Source organism: Pelobates fuscus, chromosome 4, assembly GCF_036172605.1.
Source record: "Pelobates fuscus isolate aPelFus1 chromosome 4, aPelFus1.pri, whole genome shotgun sequence".
NCBI lineage: Eukaryota > Metazoa > Chordata > Amphibia > Anura > Pelobatidae > Pelobates > Pelobates fuscus.
This window is the reverse complement of record NC_086320.1, coordinates 121,786,198-121,805,515: the sequence shown is the minus strand read 5'-3', so window position 1 is coordinate 121,805,515 and position 19,318 is coordinate 121,786,198. Positions and strand designations below refer to the sequence as shown.

Below are 19,318 nucleotides of genomic sequence, written 5' to 3'. Positions count from 1 at the left end.
CATTATATTAAACTGTTTATTTAATTAGTGTTACAGTTGACTAATGTTATACTTGAACCTTTGTCAAGGATTGTGTGACTAAATCAAATATTGCACATATATGATACGTAATGCTAAAATAGTAAAAAAAAGTAAAATCAAATAACTTTCAGTCTTTTAATATGTCAGACTCTCTAACTGGCCGGGCGTAGGATAGGCTATAATAAATTATTTCATGCAAATAAAGCCGTGTATAAAAAAAATGAAAAAAAAAATAGGGGAAAAAATTATTCTTATTGTTTGATATCTAAAAAAAAATACTAGCAGATGTCTCAAAATAAGATAAGACACAAAGGACAGAAAAGCATAATGCCATTTAATGTGTTTATTTTTTTCAATTGTCAAATAATCCATCAAATTTTGTATCACAGCATATCCAACCTAACTCCATATCCTCATGAGATTCTGGTCCAGTCCTGGTTTTCAAACTCCCATTCTGGTCCTGGTATTCCAGATTTTCTACAGAAAATTAAAAATGCCATGACCAGAATGCATCGAAAAAACAGAACATTCCAATCAAAAATAATGAAATATATACAAAATACCCCCCACCACAAAATCATTATGTACAAAATGTTAACATTGATAGTATTAAATAGTAAAAAATAAAAATGATAAAAAATACAAAGCAATGGATGATATAACATTTTGGTCATCATCAGAAATAAATACCATGCCACATTTTTAATAAATAACTTAGGGTTGAACAAACAGTATTTAAGCTTTCACAATAGTATTTGTACACTGTAAATGGTGCAAACGAAATATTTTAAAACAATAATGCCCGTGCTCTTTTCCTTCATTGAAAATGTGGAAAAAATAAATAAAATAATATAATATAAATAAATACCAAATTACCAATCATATAAAAAGAAATATTTCAATTTGCAAACATTTTTTTTTATCACATATAAGAAAATAGTCATCATTTTATTAAATCCTATAAATATATTTATATAACTGTAGTTTCAAAAACACATGTTTTTTTCTTTTTAAATGTAACACATAAATAAGCATTAGATTGGTACACCTCAAATTCATGCCAGTGATATCACATAATGACCACAAAATTGTTAGGAATTCACAAGTGAATTGAAAAGTCTAGGTCAAAATAGTGAGGTGGAAATGAAACTATTTTGGCCTGTTATTTCTGCTGTTATCTACTGGATTCCAAAGACACTTTAATGAATATCCCAGCACATATTAATTAGATGAAATCTGATGTGCAGAGATTAGGCCAGCTAACAGTATTGAGAGAATATTTTCATCTCGTTCTAAGGAACATTCTAAGCACCATAGTGGTTATGGTCAAGAAGACTTTGTATTCTCTTTCTGTGATTTTTTTGCCAAACCATTTTTCAAGCTGTTTGAAAATCACCAATGCTTTTCAGACACGCAAAGCCATGTCCTTCGTGTGCCACTCAGGTTTTCAATTTATCTATCCAAAATTTCCCACTTTGGACACCGCTGTGAACGCTGAAGAGGATTCACATAAAAAAAAATGCTGAAATTTCCCTTTGGCATTATTCAAGTAGAAACATTGAGGCCTAGCTTTGGGTGCCAGGAGAACGTTGTTGTTTGTTTTTTTCAAACCACTTGAAAATGGCTTGACAATAAAATGGAGGGGAGAGGGAGTGGCATAGTTAAAGACAATAAGCTGTAGCTCATGTGAATTTAAAAAAAAAATAATAAAAAAAAAAATAGATTTTTCTCCACATCCACGTTTTTAGCCTACATTTTTCAAGATGGATCTTTACATAATTCCAAATTATAGTTTTGTACTATGAATAAAATACTTTTTAATAATAAAATATATTTTATTAAAAAACAAAAATACAAATGAGACATCCTCTTTATTTTTGTATTCCCCCTAAGTGAGCTAGTTAGAATCTTCCATTACCATTCCATTGGTAGTCAATTATTTGTTTGCCATAGTTAAAGGGACAGTATCATCTAAAAATAAAAATAGTTCATATACATTTTAATATCATGTGCACACAGCCAGTGTATATAAAATACATTTGTTGGGTACTAATTACTTCAGAAATTGTTTTAAAACGTATTTTCCACAAAAGGAGTAAAAATCATACACAGAAACTTGATGTCTATATTATAATGTAACTTATTATGAATATTGTTTTAAATATGTTACATAATTATAGTGATTTGGCATTTGAGAACAAGCAAATCTTTGAACAGAACATGAAGCATTCAAATCTCAAAGCAATTATCATTTTTAGATTTTAACAGTTTTCTAAATATATGTTTTCATTTCTATCCATTTTGATGGGAAATGTCACTAAAGCTATTCACTAAAAAGGAAAGTGTAGTGATTGGAAAACGGATTTGCAAAATTAAGGTCAAAATGACCAAGTTAAAAAAAATGCCCTACTCTACTGAATTGGAACTCTGTTGTTAAATTGTAACTCACAGCTTAGTAAATAAGCCCCGATATTTTATGAGATATATCAGATTGTGGCTGGGTTATATTTAAATGTATGTGAGCAATTTTCATTTTTAGTGAGTGCTGTTCACTTAATATTGCAAATGGCATACATAAAAATCTTTAATATCTGAAAGTCAAAGTGTCACATATTTGGTGCCTGGTATATATGAAATCGACATAAGAAAATTAAGCTAGTCATAGGCTTATAAAGTTAAAGGAACACTCCAAGCACTATAACCACAACAGCGTGCTGTAGTGTTTATGGTGCAAAGAATACCCTGGTGTCTTCCCAGGGTAAATAGTCGGACTGTTTGCGAGACAAATTACCAAGCGTCTACCTGGTGCCGTCACCTCCTCCTGTGCTCCCAGAAGGTCTCTGCACTGGGCTAGGACAGCAGTGCAGGGGTTATTGGCTGATAATGCTCAGCTGACAGTCTTAGCCAATGAGCTAGACATGCACTACATGTATTAACACGGTGGCACTGATGGAAGCATCTTGCATTAACTTCCATCTCCACCAAAGGCTGTGACCTGTTAGCAACAGTTTGTTTGACTACTTGCCTGGGAGGGTGCCACGGCACTACTGGCATCATAACCACTACAGCATGCTAAAGTGATTATGGTACTTGGGGTGTTCCTTTAACATGAAGTATCCTACCATCATTACATTTCATGCACATACAGTTGTGTAATTGTATAATGCATTTTTGCTATGTTGAATATTAGCAAATGCTAAAATAAAATATGTGATCAAAAGACAAAAACAATGTATTGTTAATAGTTTATTTTTCTAATAATCATGTAATTCATCACATCTTTGTATCGCAGCATATCCAACCTAACTCCATATCGGCAAGAGATTCTGGTCCAGTCCTGGTTTTCAAACTCCGATTCTGGTCCTGGTATTCCAAGTTTTCTACAGAAAATTAAAAATGCCATGACCAGAATGAATCGAAAAAACAGAACAGTCGAAGCAAATTTATTTTTTGTGATACTGTCCCTTTAATCCTTTATGTAATGAAGAAAACAAATGAATTACCTGTTTAAAAAGGAAAAATATTAAAATTGTTCTTATGGTACTTAATGCTTGCTTAGTCCAAGTTGGATAAAGAAACAAAGGGCTTAAATACTGAGTTTATCCTGTCTTTTTTTATTTTTTACTTTCTCTATAAATATATTTTTTGTCTTTTATGCATTACATCTTGTATAAATATAAAAAAAACTGGATAAACATTTTTTAAGGTAATCTGTAACAAAACTCTTTTTTTTTTAATCCAAAGTTGGTCAACATAACAGGAGGAAATGTAAGTATCAATATATTTAATCAGGTTAGCGTGTATACGTATATATGAGAAATAAAATGCAGAATGTTGACGCATAATAAAATATTTTGTGTATGAGTATAATAATTCAATTTTTATGAATAAAAATATAAACCACAAACATACAATATGCTTACAGAAGGGAAAACTGCATAAGCTAATAGATGGGTGTTTTCTGTAAAACATTTGCCATTATACATAAAAGTCAAGGGATACTCTTTAGCACAGTAGTGAATCACCAAAAGGATCTACGTCACTTTGATTACATAGATGTATTTGCATTATTGATAAGTTAAGTGCACTTCATGCCACACAAGCCTCTGGCCAACCCAAATAAAGCTCTCTCTTGGTTTATTTAAGAGGCATGGGGTTCTGCAGTTTAATAGTACATTTTGGAATATAGCATATATATTCTTAGAATAATATTAAAAATGAAATATTGAGAAACTCTGTCTGTTTTAAATTGTATAAAATTATAACTTCCACCAGAGACAAAGCTCTGTATGTAGGAGTTATCTGGAAAGAAATAAAGTGTATATACGGAGGTTGGAACGCTTCACCACAACCACTTTGTGGTGAAATGTTTCAACCTCAGTATATACACTTTGTGTAAAATATTGTGCATGATGTGCTTGCATGGTGGGTTATTCCACTATGTGCAATACAAACAGTGGCTTGTGTGTGTGTCCCTAACTGTAGTAAATGCAAGTACCACTGTTAATTCAGCCCCTCTCCAGCTGGGAGTGGGGAAGGTGAGACAGAGTCAGCGTGATTGTCTCTCTACCAGCTCCTCTCCTAGTATGTTAGCAATCAGAGTGGCTGAATTAAAGACAGCATTGACATGTGACGTCTGCTTGCTGGAAGCTTATATGGCTATAACTACGGCTTCACAGCCAGGAGAAAAAGTTTCTGGTCCATCCAAAGTAATTTATTGCCTGTTCCCTATACTGCAGGTCACATTAAACAGCTCCAAAATACTGTGATAGCTTCTATTAAACAAAAAGTGTATGACAATCCTGTTTTCAATGTCATTATTGTAGGATGGCGATAAGGGAACAACTAAATAAAATCTATGATTTGATTTAATAGGCTTATTATAATCCTGCAATTAAATCTCCCAGATTTATTCAATCTAACTGTGACATTTCCTCCCCTGAGGGTTATAATATCTGCTAGATAAAGCTTTGAATGAAACAAGTTGAGCGTAGCTCTGCTTAGATGGAGATTATATTTCTTACATTGCTTTGCTTTCCTCCATTTGGACATATACAGATTTAATTGTACATACAGGAGCTGGGAGTGGAATTATTCTGAACTAGAATTCTGCATTATTATAACTATAACAAAATGATTTACCAATAAGTAAAGTATTGTGTAATGCAATGTAATCTTCTTTAAAAGGTCATTAAAAATGCTCATCATGCAAAACTTACATGACACTTAATAGGGTACATTTATACATATGTACATATTTTTTATTTCAGTTCAGTTCTTATGTATGTTTTCCTACTTTGCTATGTAAGGCATTCGTCAAGGGCAAACATGGGGCTATGTTTTGGACAATGGTTTTAACCTTCTGGAGATCGACTCCAATGTTCATGACATTAAGTTGGTGGCCTATTAGTCAATTGTAAAATCTCAGTGACCCAATCTTTAATTGCAATTTAAATGCAGAAAATAAGAATTCTGCAAAACAATTTCATTTGATTTTTCCCAATGTCACTACTGGGAAGCGTGGGCGGTAACATGAGGCCTGATCAATATAGTATGACGCTAGTAACCACCAGAAACCCCAAAATATGGCCTCGGTATCCAATTTTGGGTTCTCACTCTGAGGTTAAGGATTGGGAGGGCACAAATGCATTCTCCATCCATTAAGAAAAAGAGAACCGATGATCAGATGAGTCAAACGTTTAACAAATGCTTATAATAAATTCTTATTATAAGCATTTGCTGGACATTTTACTAGCACAATGTACAGATACATGTTATCACAATCATGCCTCAAGTAGTCTGATGTATGTGGATGATAGATATGTTTTATGCACAATGAAATGTCTTCCAGACAAACCTAGAATTATACGTATGTCAACAGAAGTCCAGAAGAGGCTTTTCTGTAAGTACTTATTGTTCCATTCAGAGCGAGTTTGTCACTAAAGTCAGAATTGTATTGAAATTTGAATTGAAAAAACAGGCTGAGATGTCAAAGCTGTGACTACAGCTGTGTTGGAGATTTTTTCCAGGCAAGATATGTTTCCTAAATCTTTTGGCTTTCAGTTTGTTACAGTTCTGATTTTAGTGAATAACCCCAAAAGCATTGCAGGTGGTAGAAGATGTATTAGTTCAAATGCAGGTGCAAAATAAGGAACATTCTCACAATACCAAACTCCAGTTCCAGTTGTACATTTAGTTTGACACATTTTGTCTGCAGTCCAAAATAGTCCATGTCATTAAAGAACTATTAAAAGATATTCAAATGCTCCATTATTTCCATCTGCATATAAATATTTTAAGATAAAATAATTAACAACTGATCTGGGAAAAATTCTTACCGTGGGTGAAATTCTATTTTGTCAAATAATTCAGTATTAAGGGGACACTCTATACATCTAAAGGACTTCAGCTTGCTGAAGTGCTTTAATAGTCGACAGAAGCTCCCCCTTGTCCCTATTCATTAATGTGCTTTTTTCAAGAGATATTTGTACTAATTTAGGAATGCTCCCTGGTCATTGAGCTGACAGTCAGGAACGCTTTCTGATTCACTTTGCTTGAATAGTCGTTGAAGTGGAAGTGAGGTTCCATGGGGATGCATTAGTCTAATGCTTTCCTATGAGAAGCGTTCTACTGAGTGACCGCCACATCTAATTGGCGCAGTCACTACATTTGCTGCAAAGCATCAATTTTTTTCTGAACCGAAGGGAAAGTCTCCTGATAGCAGAGCAGTGGTGAGAGAGGGTTTGCTGGTGGAGAAAACGGTAAGTAACTTATTTTTGGGGTGGGGGGAAGAGAGGGGAACTGACATCTACTGTTGTATAGGAATGTTCAAAAGATTAAATCTGCAAATGAAGTTATTATATGGAACCCAGTAATACCTATTTCTATTCACATGCATATGAATACATTTGCATAAAATTATTTCACTACTGTGATAAATAGAGAATAAAAATGGGCACAGTATATATCGCTTCCAACATATAGCAGATTAAAGGGACACTCCAGGCACCCAGACCACTTCTGCCCATTGGGGTAGTCTGGGTGCCAACTCCCACTACCCTTAACCCTGCAACTGTAATTATTGCAGTTTTCATAAACTGCATTAATTACCTTGCAGGGTTAACTCCGCCTCTAGTGGCTGTCTACTAGACAGCCACTAGAGGGCACTTCCTGCTTCATAGCACAGGTTCTCTGTGCTAGAGCGTCGCTGGACGTCCTCGCGCTGTGTGAGGACCTCCAGCGTCGCTCGATTCCCCAGAGGAAAGCATTAATAAGCATTTTCAATGCTTTCCTATGGAGAGCTCTAATGCGCGTGCGCGGCACTGCCGCGCATGCGCATTAGGTCTCCTCAGCCGGCGGGTGGGATCAGTCTCCCCCGCCGGCTGATGTGATGAAGGGGAGGAGCGGCGGCGACCCGAAACCACCGCCGAGGGACATCGGCGGGGGTCTCAGGTAAGTCACTGAAGGTTTTTTTTCCACTCTTCTGCAACCGGGGATGGGTGGTGGGAGGGAGAGGGGACCTGCAGTGCCAGGAAAATGGATTGTTTTCCTGGCACTGGAGAGTCCCTTTAACCCCTTAAGGACACATGACGTGCCTGACACGTCATGATTCCCTTTTATTCCAGAAGTTTGGTCCTTAAGGGGTTAAAGAGACATATTTATGAAATGTTCTTTTATGGTTATGAAATGTATTAGCAGGATAGTTTATCCATAAATTAGCATTAGTTTGAACTCCCCTTAAAATAAGTAATATTGGAAAGTCAGTTGTGTCAATGTTTTACTTGAAAATATCCAACATTAGAATTAAATCAGTTACAATTCCAATTTGGATATTCTGACCCAATGATTTAAAATTTACCTTGAATTCTCAACAATTTACATTCAATAAGCGGGGCGATATCCATAAGGGGTGAGGCAAGCAAGAAATTAAACGGCTATAAACATCAGGGTTTTTCACCAAAATGTGAATTGTCTTGAATTGGGAATTCTCTGGAATTCATAGTAACCTAAAGGTGAATTTCATATTTTATCAAAAATATCCGAACTGGAAAAAAAACAAAAATCTCCTACAAAGCTATTTACTAAAGTGAGAATTCAAAGTTAAGGCCAGAATAGCATAGCTGACATAGAGAGTTTTTCCAATTTGACTATTTTCGCCTTAAATTTGAAATTCACTTTGAAGAATCCACCCCGAATTCTCCCTTTTATGAATAAGACTGTTAGTCAGCTATCTCTTCAGTTCAGCTATTTTGGATTACAATATGAAATGTACGTTGAATTCTTGACAATTCATGGTTTAGTAGACTTCATTGTTTCAATAATTCTAAGGGATATTTCTACATAGCAAAATACACAACGTGATGTGCCTAAAAATTGTCTCTTCCTGAGCTGCTTTGTTCTATAGTGTATAATTTCTTGACTACATTGTGTTTTGCCAATTTCTTCAATTTCCAAATGGTATAAACGCAGAAAAAGACAGACAGTAAATCAATATGTTAAATGTAACCCAGGCTACAGAATGGGTCCTGTTTCATTTAGAATTGACAACAAGGCCCCTGCACAATACAACATGCAATCAGTAATAGCCAGATGGGATTATATTACAAAGCTCTACAGCTCTCGTCTTGTAGAGAGACTCTTAATTGTTAGAATAAAAAAATATATAAAATAAGGCTTATATTGATTTGCACTTGGACGCTATTTAAAGGTTAACAAGTGATAATCAATTTTGGTTTTTAAGTCATTTGTAAAATGTCACGTTTCCAAACATTCCCTTCTGTTATTTTGACAATGTTTTTGAAATTTTGAATTTTAGCAGATGTTAGCCTTAAAGAATAAAGATCTCGTATTATAAATATATTCATAAAGATATTTAAAGCGTAGGTGTTTCCAATGAGAAGAAAAAGCACATATATAAACACACATGTTGTAAGATGTAAAGACAGATTATTAAACATGGGGTTTGAGACCATCATTAACAAATTATACTTGTATTAGTACAAGATATTCTGGATATTTAAAATATGCCATCTCAGTAATTATACGTGTCCCTCTCCCATAAGGAGGCTGTAGGATAAGAACGTATAAATGATAAAAAGCACTGATAATTTCTTATGCTCCCTAATATACAACCCAAATATACAAAATAATCTAAGTAGCAACATTTGCTGACCACTGAAATGTCTTCGTCATAACTTCTTCAGAATGTGCACATGTAAAAATTCACTACAGCCACTGAATCGTGAAGAGCCAAACACAAGATGGAGGGGGGGTTTCTCCTGCTTTGTCTATGCTAATCATTGGTACAGAATACTTTGATTAAGTGAAAGAATCTCACCTAGGATTGCGGTGGGCACAAACGGATCTGCCAAGCATCATTAGAAGTCGGAGCATTAAAATCAAAGCAAAAATAAAGAAAACAAAAATACAAAACAAGATAAGAGAATATAGAAAGTAATTGATCACATTTTATTTCATTCCAGTATATAAATACAAAGTCACAATTGCAATGGTTGTGTGTGTTCACTAAGGGATGAAATGGATGACACAGCCACAATATCGCCTTACCTGGGTAGTAGGAGTTTGGTACAGTTGTACTTAATGTGTTTGTTTTCATTGTGAAGGATGAAGGTGATGATACGGCTGAAAGTACAACAAAAGATTCTTAAATTACAAAGAGAGAGCAGCACAAATAAATCAGTTTGTACAGAAAAACATATGTTTGCTGACAAATGGTAATAGTTTTTATTGGAAACATCAATGTTACAAATTATCAGTAATAGCTTTTCTGTGTTCATACTCTCTAGGGCCATGCATCGAAAGCTGGGTGAAAGCACTTATAGTAGAATAGTTGTTTTAAATGCTAGAAAAATCTAAGTTGAAAGGCTAAAGGCAAAAATGTGCCATATTACTAGGGTCAGACTTAACCCCTTAAGGACACATGACATGTGTGACATGTCATGATTCCCTTTTATTCCAGAAGTTTGGTCCTTAAGGGGTTAAACTGGCTCCAGTGGCTCTATTGGACTCAGGTGGTACTTAGAAGAGAAAAGCATTGGTTTTATTTTTTATTATTAAATTCCTGCTAGCCACAGGCCATTTTTTAGCAGAACCACCCCCCCCCCCCCCCCCCACGTGTCATGCAGGAACCCCAGCAATTTATAAATTCCCCTGAATGCTGCTATTCTGAGTCAATCATTTATCTGAGTCAAGAGAGAGTATAGACAGTCAAAAAAAAAAGTTATGAATAAAACTATAAGATCAAACAACACAGGGATATTGTTGGTACATACTTGCATGTTACACCTCCACCTAATAATATTCTACTAGAACGCAATTTTAGTCATGTGTATCTCCTCAGAATAAAATAAAGAACTACAATTGTATCCATCAACATATTCAAACCAGACTGGTGCATTGTTAAAGGACCACTATAGGCACTCAGACCACTTCAGCTTAATTAAGTGGTCTGGGTGCCAGGTCCAGCTAGGGTTAACCCATTTTTTTTATAAACAGAGAAACTGCTATGTTAATAAATGGGTTAATCCAGCCCTCAAATCCTCTAGTGGCTGTCTCACTGACAGCCGCTAGAGGCGCTTGCGTGATTCTCACTGTGAAAATCACAGTGAGAGCACGCAAGCGTCCATAGGAAAGCATTGATAATGCTTTCCTATGAGACCGGCTGAATGCGCGCGCAGCTCTTGCCGCGCGTGCGCATTCAGCCAAATGAGAGGAGTAGAATCGGAGGAGAAGAGCTCCCCGCCCGGCGCTGGAGAAAGGTACGTTTTAACCCCTTTCCTCTCCCCAGAGTCCGTCGAGAGGGGGTCCCTGAGGGTGGGGGCACCCTCAGGGCACTATAGTGCCAGGAAAACGAGTAGGTTTTCCTGGCACTATAGTGGTCCTTTAAATACATAACATAATCAACGCAACATAGTAATACTACTAAATGTAAACATGTTATTTCCATAATCAGTTTATAGCTTATGTTTCTATGGATTGACCCACTCAATTACTATGTGTATCTGCTTCATTCCATAATATTATGTGTGGCACCTCTTAATGCTTAGAATAGGGCAATATTTTGCATAAGGGGTGGGCAAATGCATATCAACTTCCCTGAAATGCAGGAGGCAGAGACAAATCAGTAGGGTTAATGACTAAAGTGGGACTTTGAGGAATTTATAACAAATTTAAAATTTTAGGACCAATTGGGAAAATCCTCCAGGTGCATCTTGTTTTTAGTTCAACTATTTCAGATTGAAATATAAAATACATTTAGAATTTCTTGTGTCATCCCAGCACATTGCATTTTAGGGAATAACACTACATGGTCATATAATGATAAAATGCCAAAACAAACGGCTAAATGTTACACGTTAATAAATACTGACTACAATTAGCACTGAATTATTTCATTAATCAAATAACAAGTTGGGGATAAATTTCATAACTGAGTAAATGTATTCACAAATTAGCTGACTGCAATTAAATTCATGGTAATGTGTTCTTTTAACACACAACTTGGAGCAAATTATATTTTCTAAGGAAAATTATATCCACTATCCCAATTATACAATAATATTTGCCATCGTGACTTGATGATTAATGTGCAGAAAAGCAAATTAAGCTGAATCATTATTTTTTTTGTACATTTTCCCAATTATATTTTCAATTGCGGCATGTTAGTACATACCGCCTTACTGTCAATTTCAGTAACAAAATGTATACGTTAAACTTCTATACTTTCCTAAAACAGGCCAAGTCATCCCCACGTCGGTCAGATAACTGATCCACTTTAATGTCAGGTGTGCCAGCTTTTACATATTTAAATATATGCGATAAATGTGCCATTGTAATAACACTGAAAACCTACGCTACAGACGCACACATATTCGCACAAAGTCAAAGCCGCACTTAATTTATTTGCTGAAAAAGATATTCTGGAACTATCTAATAAAGTCTTACACACTGACAGCAAAGAAACTGTCACATACTCCTGGGGCTTTAAGACACGACTCTTTCCAAAAAAAAACAAAAAACTTGAAAGAACAAAAACTGAATAATTTTCTCAATGTGATCCATTGAAAGAGCACCCAGCTCCAAGCTATATTCTATAGTATGACAGGGAAGACAGGCGAGTGTATTTAGAGAATGCTTTGGATGCATCAGTAGTTCCTCATTATAATACTCAATGTGATTTAAAGCACAGCGCGGGAGGCCTTGATTTTCAATGAGTGACTACTTTGTCCATTAAATTGATTGGTTAATGAGATGGAAAAATCTTAAAAGTCACTTTAAGTCACTTTAATTCTTTCCTCCTCCACACATTAGCAGAAGAGAGAGAAGAGAGCTCTGAAGCCTAAATCGTTTTGAACTTACATCTGCCATTTACATTGTGCATGTCCATGAATGAGAAACCCTCATCGCAGTTGGTGCCTTGCTCCGTGTAACTCCTATCCATTGAATTCACCATAACTGTCATCTCCTGGCGGGTGCTGCTCAGTGTCTCCTTACGCTTCTTTGCCAGTTTCCTTGAGCAACGGATGTAAAAGAAAGAATAAATAACAGAATTCCATCACGCAATGTTATTACTGCATTTTCTATTTTATGGATGCAAAATGTTTGGAACTGTAATATATACCATTAGTATTTCACCATACATGAAACCAGCAGCATTACGGTTGAATCTGAAGCAATGCTCAGTTTATGAAGTTTACTAAATCATTTACTAAATCATGAAAACCCTGTTTTAGTCTAGTGACTCTTTTCCTGCACCATACAAATAGTCATCTAAACGCATACACACAAAGCTACAACACTGCAGTTGCCAAATGCAATAAAGGTGGTGATCCCACAGTTCTGGAAAAAGTTTGACAGTCCTCCATTATTGCTCTGGGTCTCAAAGACTGAGGACCCCTACATTGTTAGAAACTGGGTTGTTTCTGGGAGTTTCGAGCAATGTAGGGGCCCTCGGCCTTTGGAGTTAATTACACAGATTGCTGTGGGTTTATTGCTGTGAGTACATAGTTTGAATCCAGTTGGTGTAGGTTTAATGTTACAGGTTTTGGGTTAATACATCTGATTGTGGGTTAATAAAGTATGCTATGTTGTTAACACAGGAGGTGTGGAGTTTATAACTATAAGTTTATATAACAATCTGCATTTAATCAGAGATTTGGTGTCTAATGTGATACATTGAACGTGATAGGGTTTAGATTTGGAGATCTATATTGTGACAACAATTTTGAAAGTTTGTATAGTGAAATCAATTCACTATTCACAAACTACACGTTATTGAAGCTGTATTTGCAGTCCCACTGTGCAGCCATTCGGTTAGATGTAAAAATCAGCAGTATCTTTATAGTTTATCATTATAGAGTTTTCTTAAATTCACCTGTTCACTAGACTAGGCGACGAAAAATATAGTTTCAACTTAACCACTTAGTCTGAAAGTAAAATATGCAGGAAAGCAAATTTCAGACATTCTGCTGTTTGGCTTGCTCAAATTTCATTAACAAAAAAAGATTTAAAAAATGATCAAAAATGGCCCAGTCAGTTCACTGTATATATCTTGCAGTACACTGCATGCATTTCACACCATTTGGATCACAAGTAATGCTAAGTCACTCTAATGCTACTACAGACCTCATATAAGTCCAATGACACCCAAGCACTAAATCCCCTCAAACCCTAACATTACATAGCAACATATTTTTTTTTTTTTTTTTTTTGCTGGGAGATTCATCTAATATTCAGTTGCAGTTCCACTGCACTTTGACTACAATTTATCTGAGGTTTTTTTTAAACACAAACTCCCTGCTGCATTTAGATTTGTTTGAAAAAAAGGACTAATTCGTCTTAATGTGTTTTCAATTCAATTGAGAGTGAATGAAATAATCTTTGGATGTTTTTTTTCAGCTGGACTAAAGACAAGTGAACTGAATGATTGATTTTGCTATAGTAAATTCAACATTTAGTGAACAGACCCCGAGACCAAATCCACCATGTTTAACTGACATCATTTGTATTCTCTGGCAAAGTCCAGCTACTTCTAATTGCTATGTCTATGAGCTATTAATTTCTCAAACTGCACTATAATTAATACAAATATGTCATTTATATTGGAGTTCTCTGCTGTAGTCCTTATTCTATTATAGTCTTTATATCCTTTAATCTCTGCCAACATTATTATTGAAATTTATAGATAATCCAGTCCACTGCTATTGAAGGAAAGCAATGTATCTGCATAGATCTGATTATCTCTTAAAGCAAAATATCTTGATGTTCTAAGATACCCTACCTTCTAGATTCTACTAGCTAAATCGATTTTTTTCGTACATTTCTGAACATAACAAGCTTTTGTGATATTGTTCAGTCAATCATGCATTTTTTTTCAAAACATTGTCAACATATTTCTTATGAATTAATCAATAATGTGACATTTTTTCATCCTTCATGTTCTAAGATAGTAAGTAATTCAATAAGGGTTACCCATATAAAAAAAAAATATTAAGCTTTTTCTTCATCTTCTGAGAAATTTTATGGTGGCTTCATAATAGTTACATACAGCTTATTATTTTAATAGTCTTATATTCCTATTTCCATAGATTAATAGAAAATATGTATTGCCAACAATGTATATATATATATATATATATATATATATATACAAAATACAGAATCCAGCGCACTCGCTTATTAACTAAACATTGATTTCAAATCTTAGAGATTGTAATACTTTTATTTAAAAACACCTCACCTAGGCAAAAAATGATGGGGGTTTAGTTACATTATATGATCATACATTGCATAAGCCTGCCAACTACGTCAAAGTACCCCATATTCGGCAGGTCCTATCCTACTAGCAGCCTAATGCTTGCTCTTATGAGATTAATCCACTTACTTGGGAAATACATCCTTCCTGGGACTCTCTGTAAGTCAAGGCTAAATAGGGCCCTGGAATGAGGCACCTGTAACAGGGAGGGGTGCAAAACCAAGGAGTATATATATATATATATATACCTAATACCATTCCACCAACTTCCAAATTGTTATGTGCAATTTGGTATATATGTGTATATATGTATGTATGTATGTATATATATATATATATATATATGTAACGGCACCCCGGGCATAATAGGGTTAAACCGCCATTTAGTCGATCTTCCCCTTCCAGAGATACAGACACAGCTACTGCAGAACACCCAAACTCCCGAACTGAATACAAGGTAATGCTCCAAACTCCCGAACTGCATACAAAATAGCACTCCAAACTCCCGAACTGGAACCTCACGAATAGCTGCTAGCAGACGAACAGGAAAAGCACCCAAGCGGCTTACACTCCTGGCAATCAGTCTCTAACAGCATACAGTAAATCCCCCCAAAGACGAGACAAAGCTCCGTGTTGAGGGGTCAAGCAGTGGTCTGGTTTATTGAGGGCTACCTGCCGAGTATTTATGCAGGTCTTCCACCTGGTGGACACTCCACTAGGGGACCAGATGGAAGACTGTGACAAAGGACAGACATGAACCAATGACAGACACGCAGAGGTAAAACATCCCCACAATGCATCCTAATGTCCCTCCCTCTGTCCTGGAGATAATTGGGAAGTAATCCAATTATCTCCCAGGACAGAGGCTAAACTCCATTAACCACATGGCAGTAAAAGACAGTAAAATACATAAAAATGTATAAAGTTACAACTGTTGCACAAAATAAATACATTCTACCTATCCCCAGATAGCTTAGATCTGAGCGCACATTATTACCGAATGGCGCTCAGATCACATACATATATTTCAATCACCATGGAGCCAAAGTCTTTCCCATAGTCTTTCGTTACACGAATAGGCTCCATGGCATGGCTATCTGGGTTAATGCTGTTCATACGGTTTAAACTACCGAATGAACAGGCATCCGGTTAAATGACCGAATGCAGAAGCAAGGAGGCTGACGGCTCAGCGGTGTTCGCGCAAATAAGTGTCCGTTTCCAGTTCCATAGTTTGGGCGCTGAACACCGCTGGCCATTTGGGACTCTAAAATGGCTGCCGCCACGTGTTCGGGAAACGAACAAAGGCCACCCAGCATTTGTCAATTAAGCTACGGTTAACGGCAGCTTCTGGGAGGTAAATTGCCGACACACTCCCAATACAGGTGGTCCAGTCATTCGGTTGTTTGTTCGGTAGATTGAATCTACCGACCACCGGGCAGAAAGGCACGAACAAGCCTTTTCTGCAAAGGAAAAGAAGGCTTTTTAACATGGGCCCATAGTCCAGAGGCAACAGACAGGCGACCAGGCTTCTCCAATGCAATGTGGTGAGATTGGTCTCGTCACATTGTGCATATATATATATATATATATATATATATATATATATATATGCATATATATATGGAGGTCATGGTGATGGGGAAATAGTGCTGTCTGAATTGCTGTGACAATAGTGTTTGTTGAAGTACTATGCTCAGCAGTATTATGAAGTCTTCAGGATCCCTCATTTCCAATATCTATCCCTTATACACGGTTCATTGTTATGCATCCCTCCTTTCTGTCTATCTCTCTCTACACACACATGTATGTATATATTTATAAATATATATATGAATAAACATAGAATGTGACGGCAGATAAGAGCCATACGGCCCATGTAGTCTGCCCAATTGTCCAAATACTTTAATTAGTCTCTGGCCTTATCTTATATCTAGGATAGCCTTATGTCTATCCCACGCATGCGTAAACTCCTTTATATATATAATATATATATATATATATATTAAATTAAAATAATGATAAATTGATATTCAACAGAACTATATCATATCACTTCAATTATAACGCACAGCTTTAAGAATAGTAATTTTGAAATTGTCACAACAGTAGAGACATCTTGTTAAATTCCTCAATGTAATTAATCCTTTTAGTTAAGTCAAGCTGTCACATTTAAAGATTAGATATTGACATTGAGTTTAATAACATCAAGATTTAATTTTGTTCTTCAAAGAATCAAATGTGAATATGTAAGTATCTAGTTTTATTCTCAAAGCACCAACATTTATGTCATTAATCACATAATAAAGACCAGCAAACAACTACAAATGTACAATAACCTAAATATCCAGACATATGAATCGTCCTCACATGTCATTTTTTTTACTCTTTTGGGATTGCCAGTTAACCTCATCTGGATCGCTAGGAGAGGTGGTTGACTTTGCTTACAAAATCCAGAGTTTTACCCATTACCTTTAATAAGAGTTGGAGGAACTGGCTTATTCAGAAGGGACAGATAATATTGTAGTAGATCAGCTGCATTGTTTGTGACTTTCTAGGACAGGGGCAGGCAACCTTCGGCACTCCAGATGTTTTAGATTACATTTCCCCTAAAGCTTTACCAGCATTACAGCTGTAAGAACATTATGGATGATGTAGTCCACAACATCTGGAGCGCCAAAGTTTGCCTACCCCTGTTGTAGGAGGACAGCTGGGTCACAGTTAATATGAAAAATGCATACAAAATAGTCCTGGGGCAGAATTCTAAACATGGAGTAATCGGCAGAAATATCCATTTGGGTTTTATGGTCACTAACCCATATTTAGAACACCCCACACTTATTCTTTATACATTAGTTTGACTGACATTTGTGTTGTGGTAGAACTGCTAGCACTATGAAATGTAGCTACCTAGAACTTTACCAGCCAAAATGAACAGCTACCAAAATATATGTTGGGATTTGGGAAATTCAGCAACTATTGCGACTAGACTTCCAAAATAGAAAATAACTTCATCATGACTGTAGCACTGCATTTATTCTAAGAGACATAACGATACAGCTTTGAGAAACTATATTGAAAACCATTTGATAAGTAGAGAGACAATATATGCAATGTTTAGCCTTCAGGCTAGGCTTCAACATTTGAAAAGCACAAACAATAAATTGACAACAAATTGTTGAAATAAGTAATCCAAGGGATCTCCATGTCTTGAGAATTAAATGATTATAACAATTTCAACAATACATGTTTTTTCTCTTCTGAAATAATAACACTCAATAATTTGAAATGTGTTATTCTACTGTAATGAAGCGATCGTGTTCTCCTACAGTGGAACTCAGCAATACCATTTATTTTAATGTTTTACCACTTCCTGCGTTGGGATGCTGTGTAATGAATAGCAGGTCCCTGTGGCTTGGAGGGGGTTAGTCTGCTATTTATTCAAAGGCACCAACAAACGTTAATAGACAGTTATAAACTAATTGAGTGTGTCTGTAGAGATGTCTTCCCATTCATCTAGCTCACTCTATTTAGCTCTGCTTGTCTTCCATATGGCGTTGAACCCTGCTGATGAACCCAGTCTTATAATGCAGTGAACAAAAAAATCTAAAAAAAAAAAGTCAAACTCCAGGAAGCTAATAGTTTAACTGCTTTTCTAAATGTGCTTGACAATACTGATATTAACACCACTGTGTTATGTTTTAATTAAGCAATCTGCAGTTCTCCTGAAGGCTGCTCAACGTGTTCACCTCTTGCAGGCAAATAAGACATCAACATTCCACAGTAAAACTCTAACTTTAACATTCCCCAAAACATTGAGAATTAACTTAGTCAACCCATGGCTCCCCAGCTGTAACAACTATTATGGTGTAGATTTCATCCTGAGCCATTGTGGTATAAAAAGTTAGTGAATAACCCTGTATGTTTTAATTGATTAATTATACCTACAAGCATGTTTAATCTTATTATACATTGACTTGTGTTTCTTTTGTGTACTAGTCATGTTGTTTGTATAATTAGTTTTTGCTCTTATTTACGGTGTTTGATGGACTTATCTCCTTCTTGGAATTAACACCTGCCCTTTTATTTCTCTTAAAGTAACGTTCATGAGCTCAGAGAATGTAGAGATAATAGTCACCTGTAGGTTGCCTTCCCCAATAGAGTTGGGGGGGGGGGGGGGGCTAAACAGCATGTCAGAACTTGCTTTACTAAAGGATACTACACTATATTGTTTGTTTTTATATCTTCTTCTAGGTATACAGCTGTATCCCATATTTTGCTACATATTGTACATCTTTCTGTGAGATACCCATTTGGGAGGGTTACCTTGGGAAGCAGTTTTTTACTATTTAAGCTCTATTTTGTATTTCTTTTGTTTTTAAATTTCTCTACACGTTTTGTAATATGGCTTTTCATATAGGGTTGACTTTCAGATGAATCCCTTAATATCTTTAATCCAATTCATTTGTTTCAGAATAGGGGAATTGTTAATTTAAAGGAAAGCTTTCATTCCCCAGGATTTTTTAA

The 19,318-nt window shown here is 35.8% G+C and overlaps 1 protein-coding gene across 11 annotated transcripts in view; it reads right to left on the bottom strand.

The window, feature by feature from the left end:
- The window catches only part of PTPRM (protein tyrosine phosphatase receptor type M), a 713,165-nt gene that overhangs the window by 176,591 nt on the left and 517,256 nt on the right, over window positions 1-19,318 (bottom strand). For 4 of the 11 annotated variants that reach the window (XM_063451546.1, XM_063451549.1, XM_063451550.1 and 1 more), the window contains 4 exons: window positions 12,400-12,551; window positions 9,589-9,663; window positions 9,359-9,385; window positions 409-498 (listed from right to left, as the gene is read on the bottom strand). In XM_063451546.1, coding sequence (XP_063307616.1) covers window positions 409-498; window positions 9,359-9,385; window positions 9,589-9,663; window positions 12,400-12,551 — 344 coding nt within the window. The remainder of the gene's footprint in view (window positions 1-408; window positions 499-9,358; window positions 9,386-9,588; window positions 9,664-12,399; window positions 12,552-19,318) is intronic. The other 7 variants (XM_063451554.1, XM_063451556.1, XM_063451557.1 and 4 more) reach the window with 4 other exon arrangements.